The sequence below is a fragment of the Girardinichthys multiradiatus genome, chromosome 9 (assembly GCF_021462225.1).
Source record: "Girardinichthys multiradiatus isolate DD_20200921_A chromosome 9, DD_fGirMul_XY1, whole genome shotgun sequence".
In the NCBI taxonomy this organism is placed as follows: Eukaryota; Metazoa; Chordata; class Actinopteri; order Cyprinodontiformes; family Goodeidae; genus Girardinichthys; species Girardinichthys multiradiatus.
In genome coordinates, this window is record NC_061802.1 from 1,974,727 (window position 1) to 1,980,904 (window position 6,178).

At 41.3% G+C, this 6,178-nt stretch overlaps 1 protein-coding gene across 1 annotated transcript; it reads left to right on the top strand.

The window, feature by feature from the left end:
* The first annotated feature begins 4,179 nt into the window (after nt 1-4,179).
* LOC124873785 (hydroxycarboxylic acid receptor 2-like) lies at nt 4,180-5,683 on the top strand. The gene has a single exon (XM_047374749.1). It carries the CDS (start codon nt 4,180-4,182, stop codon nt 5,149-5,151), a length of 972 nt encoding a protein of 323 aa, XP_047230705.1. The 3' UTR covers nt 5,152-5,683.
* The last annotated feature ends 495 nt before the right edge of the window (nt 5,684-6,178 follow it).

The window sequence follows — 6,178 nt, forward strand, 5'->3', positions numbered from 1 at the left end:
AGACGCTGAACCACCTAAGGATCAGGAGCTCATACACAACTTCCTGGAAAACCGGCTTGCTGACTCAGACCTGATATCCTCTGAAATTGTAGATGTCATCTGTCAAGGTTGTCTTGTTTGAGCTGCACAGCCCATCAATCCTGGTTCTGAGGGTTTTACGCTAGTTGAGTCTCTGTCCGTTACAGCAGAGGCAGTCCCTGACAGCGAGACCTGATCCATCAGATTGAGACTGGTAAAAAGATTCCTCCACTGGCAAGAACAGAGCTACATGAAATTCCTCTCTTGTTGAGAGAATGGGGAAATTTGGAGCTAATTAATGGTGTCCTGTATAGGAAACGACAAGCCACTAACAACATTACTTACCGACTTGTTCTTCCAACAAAACTTCGTCCAGCTGTTCTGAAGAGTCTCCGTGATGACATGGGTCATAAGGGGATTGAGCGCACTTTAGATCTGGTTCGCACCAGATTTTATTGGCCCAAGATGGTTGAGGACAAGATGAAGACATGCGGTCGCTGTTTGCGACGGAAAGCTGCTCCACTGCTTAACTTCAGAACATCGCGGCCTCATGTATTGAGATGCATGGATCTCCTGAGCTTGGAACCTGACGCAAGCAATACCCGTGACATCCTTGTATCAACTGATCACTTTAACAAGTTTGTTGCATCCATTCCAATGCCAAATCAAGAAGCAAGGACTTTGGTGAAATGTTTATGGGCTAATTTCATTATTTATTATGGAATTCCTGAACATTTGCATACAAATCAAAGTCAAGAATTTGAGTTAAAACTGATCAAGGAGTTGTGTGAGGTTGCTGGTATTCAAAAGTGTCTGACAACATCCAAGAGGAAATCTGGTGGAACGATTCAACCGGACTTTGTTGGGCATGCTGGGTATTTTGGAAGATAAGCAGAAATCCAAATGGAAAGACTTTGTGAAACCATTAGTTCAGGCGTATAACTACACAAGAAAGTATCAGGTTTCACCCCGTACGAGCTGATATTTGGTAGAACACTACATCTTCCAGTGGATTAAGCTTTTAACCTAAAACAAAGTCGGGATTTTGATTATTTGGATGACTCACCTGCTGATGATGAGTATTGTGAGGATGTGGAGCAATTCTTCTTCAATCCATCTGCAACACGATTCACGGTGGAAAGACAACACAGATCCCCAAGTTCAGTTGTTCCCAATGATGCTGTTGCCCATAATCCTTCCATACCATCTTCTGTCAGCCCTACGACCTCAATAGGAAAATCTGTGTTGGATTCCAGCAGTGAACAATCTGCGTCAAAGAGGATTATCAATAAGGACAGTGAAGTTGTGGAAAAAGAAGCAGTGGCAGAGCATACAGCAGAGAGTTCATCAGAAACTGCTCCTGAAATCCTTCTTGAACCTGGGAACCTGTTGAATGAAGGTTTTCCTGATTAATCAGACAGTTGCCTACTGAGTCTTCAGTTGTTAACATAGTTTACAATGATTTGACTGTCAGACGTTCAAACGACAAAGAGCACCACCTGAGCGACTACAATATTTAATATAGGATAATCAAGTAATCTCCGTAGTTCGAGCTGTCCTCCGTAGTTTATCCAATGCTTTGAGAGTTCCTCCTGTAGTTGACACAGTTTCACCAGTTCATGTTATTTAGTGATTTGAAATGCAGCGAGGATGTGCATGGTTTTAGCAGGAGGAGGGTGTAACCCAGGTTAAAAACTGTATTTTCCCACTCTCCTGGTTACTTGAACACACCTTAGTCACATGACAGCGAAGAGGCTATGTTTACAGGCTGCTGTGACTTCTTGCTAATCAGGAGTGCGAAGGGGAGAAGCTGGTTTGTTCTTTGGGAGGGGGGGTTTATTTATTTTGGATTTGTATGCTAATCTGCTAAATCAGCTGAGATTTCTAAGTGCACTTTTTCATAAATCGTGTCTGCAGATTGTGAATACTATGGTCATTTGGTTTCTGTTTTTTTATTTATCCAAATCTCTTAATATATTGGACCAACATCAAATCTAAATTCTGTCTGTGTGTCATCATTTACCTTTCCAACACTTCATTAAGCCAACCCTTATCTTCTGATAGCCCAAACTTTATTATAGCTATAACCATCTGCTATCAATACATATATTAACATATATGTTACATGTGGCGACCTTCTCAGAAGGACGTGATCCTGGAGCTTTCTGGACGCTCTTGGACATCCTGAAGCCTTTTCCACTAGAGCTGAACCCATGCAGAAATTGATGATGGCTGCACCTCTTCACTGGAGGCAACCAGAAATGAATCTATAGGTCCTTCTCAAAATATTAGCATATTGTGATAAAGTTCATTATTTTCCATAATGTCATGATGAAAATTTAACATTCATATATTTTAGATTCATTGCACACTAACTGAAATATTTCAGGTCTTTTATTGTCTTAATACGGATGATTTTGGCATACAGCTCATGAAAACCCAAAATTCCTATCTCACAAAATTAGCATATTTCATCCGACCAATAAAAGAAAAGTGTTTTTAATACAAAAAAACGTCAACCTTCAAATAATCATGTACAGTTATGCACTCAATACTTGGTCGGGAATCCTTTGGCAGAAATGACTGCTTCAATGCGGCGTGGCATGGAGGCAATCAGCCTGTGGCACTGCTGAGGTCTTATGGAGGCCCAGGATGCTTCGATAGCGGCCTTTAGCTCATCCAGAGTGTTGGGTCTTGAGTCTCTCAACGTTCTCTTCACAATATCCCACAGATTCTCTATGGGGTTCAGGTCAGGAGAGTTGGCAGGCCAATTGAGCACAGTGATATCATGGTCAGTAAACCATTTACCAGTGGTTTTGGCACTGTGAGCAGGTGCCAGGTCGTGCTGAAAAATGAAATCTTCATCTCCATAAAGCTTTTCAGCAGATGGAAGCATGAAGTGCTCCAAAATCTCCTGATAGCTAGCTGCATTGACCCTGCCCTTGATAAAACACAGTGGACCAACACCAGCAGCTGACACGGCACCCCAGACCATCACTGACTGTGGGTACTTGACACTGGACTTCTGGCATTTTGGCATTTCCTTCTCCCCAGTCTTCCTCCAGACTCTGGCACCTTGATTTCCAAATGACATCCAGAATTTGCTTTCATCTGAAAAAAGTACTTTGGACCACTGAGCAACAGTCCAGTGCTGCTTCTCTGTAGCCCAGGTCAGGCGCTTCTGCCGCTGTTTCTGGTTCAAAAGTGGCTTGACCTGGGGAATGCGGCACCTGTAGCCCATTTCCTGCACACGCCTGTACACGGTGGCTCTGGATGTTTCTACTCCAGACTCAGTCCACTGCTTCCGCAGGTCCCCCAAGGTCTGGAATCGGCCCTTCTCCACAATCTTCCTCAGGGTCCGGTCACCTCTTCTCGTTGTGCAGCGTTTTCTGCCACACTTTTTCCTTCCCACAGACTTCCCACTGAGGTGCCTTGATACAGCACTCTGGGAACAGCCTATTCGTTCAGAAATGTCTTTCTGTGTCTTACCCTCTTGCTTGAGGGTGTCAATAGTGGCCTTCTGGACAGCAGTCAGGTCGGCAGTCTTACCCATGATTGGGGTTTTGAGTGATGAACCAGGCTGGGAGTTTTAAAGACCTCAGGAATCTTTTGCAGGTGTTTAGAGTTAACTCGTTGATTCAGATGATTAGGTTCATAGCTCGTTTAGAGACCCTTTTAATGATATGCTAATTTTGTGAGATAGGAATTTTGGGTTTTCATGAGCTGTATGCCACAATCATCCATATTAAGACAATAAAAGACCTGAAATATTTCAGTTAGTGTGCAATTAATCTAAAATATATGAATGTTAAATTTTCATCATGACATTATGGAAAATAATGAACTTTATCACAATATGCTAATATTTTGAGAAGGACCTGTACATCTGCACTGTAATCAGACAGTAATCTGAAGTCTCAGTGCAGAAGTTGAAGCTGTTGCTGATGAAATGAGTGTTGCTGTGTTGATAAAAAAGAAAACAATTTGCGTGGTTCAGGATGAGATCTAACATTTGTCTTGGTAACGCTGAAAAGGAAGAAGTCTGCAGCTTCCTGAAAAGAAAAACCACAGGGCAGCCCTGTTTCTGGAGGTGTGACCTCAGGGCACTCTTTAAAGGGAAACTTTCAGTTTATTTCTGCAGGGGGCCAGTTGCCTTTCAACATGCTCTGTAACTTGAATGGAACCATTCTGATCAGCGTGCTACCTCCACTAATCCTGACAGAGTTTATTTTTGGATTTCTTGGAAATGGTCTAGCTCTGTGGATCTTCTGCTTCCATCTAAGGCCCTGGAAAAGCAGCACGGTGTTCCTCTTCAACCTAGCCGTGGCCGATTTCCTGCTGAACATGGCTCTGCCGCTGCGTGCCAGCTACTATTTCTCTGGTCTAAACTGGAAATTTGGACCGGTGCTCTGCAACGCCTGCCTCTTCACGCTGGCGATGAACCGCAGTGGGAGCGCCTTCTTCTTGATGGCCATCGCTGTGGACAGGTACATGCATGTGGTGCATCCTCATCATCCCATCAACTTTCTGAGTGTGAGGAAAGCTGCTGTGGGAACACTGGGAATGTGGCTCTTCACAATTTCTGTGGATGCTCCAATTTTTGCTATGCAGCACATCAACACCACCTACTGTGAGAGCTTCGACACAGATGTGGACCCTCAGCACCACCTTACCTGGCATGAGTTTATTTTCATGTCCTCTTTCTTCATCCCGCTGCTTGTGATCTTTTACTGCACTGTCCACATCATGGTCCAGCTGAGGAAGAGACACCTTACTCATAACGCAAAAATCAAGAAGGCTCTGTACTTCATTACAGTGGTTGTGGTTATCTTCTTCATTTGCTTCCTTCCCAGCAATGTCACTCTGCTGATGATCTGGATCAGGTCCAGAAAGGCCTCTGGCTCCTCTCAGACCCAGGTGTGTCCTGCATCAGAGGAACTGGCCATTGCCTTCTACGTCTCCATCATTCTGACCTATCTGAACAGCACCCTGGATCCTGTGGTCTACTACTTCTCCAGTCCAGTCTTCAAGAGCATCTTTAGGAAAGCTCTTAATTTGTTCCAGAAAGGCACCACAGAGGAAGCCGAGAAGAAGACGAGGGAGACCGGTTCCCAGACGCTCAGTCAGCTCTAAGCAGAAAACACCAGGAACCTTCATCTAGAGTCAGTTCAGTGCTTCAGAGGCAGGATTTCATCTTACATTATGTTGTTTGTATTTAATGTCACCATAAATCATGCATCAGTTCTGTTCGTAGGGGTCCGGTCCAAAAATCACGATGCCACCTTAAATTTCCTGCCTTTTTTTAAACTTTTTTTTTTTTAAATGATGGTTTCCTTTAAAGGTTCATCTCTGAAATGCCTTCTGCACAGCTCCATCTGATCTTCAGGCTGTTGCGGTCCAGAGGTAGGGGCTTCTCCGTCTTTCTGTTTGTGTTTAGATGCTGCAGGTCTGACAGCGTCTCTATGGGCGAATTGTTGAGAAAATATCAGCATTGAAGATTTTGTTCCTGTTAAAAGACAAAAAAAATTGCCTCAAAACAAATCCAAAACATAATTTGAACTTGATCAAAAAAATCTCCTTTCTGTGGCAATAGTAACAAAACTGGCTTTAAAATGTTAAAAATTACACAAATAAATTAAAACCAAAAGAGGAAAAAAATGGGCAGGAAAACAACAAAGAACACAAAAATATATTTTTTAAACTTAAAATAAATACATATTTTTTAAATAAATAAACTTTCTGTTTCTTGTGTTTTTTGTTGTTTTCTTACCTTTTTTATTTTTATCTTTCATCTCTACAATTTTCACCATTTCATTTTAATATTTTTCGACATTCCTTAATTATTATTCTTGTGTGTAAAAAGTATTAAAATCATTTTAAAAAGGAAACAAAATAAATAAAAAAGGACATAAAAATTAATAAAGTGAAAAGTTTGAAAAACAAAAATTAAAAGGAAATGTTAAACTTTTATAACAAATTTCTAGTTTTATTTCCAAAATTCATTTTAAAAACCTTTCATAGATTTATAACTTCTCCATGTTAATATGTTTCTAATTTTTACTTTAAATATTACTACTATTATTGTTATTATTATTGTATATTATTATTTTTCTATTCCTGTGAGATGTAAAAATATAATTACAAACAACGGGTTTAATTT

Coding starts and splice junctions, on each gene's coding strand:
- LOC124873785 (XM_047374749.1), top strand. CDS start 4,180: ATGCTCTGTAACTTGAATGGAACCATTCTGATCAGCGTGCTACCTCCA.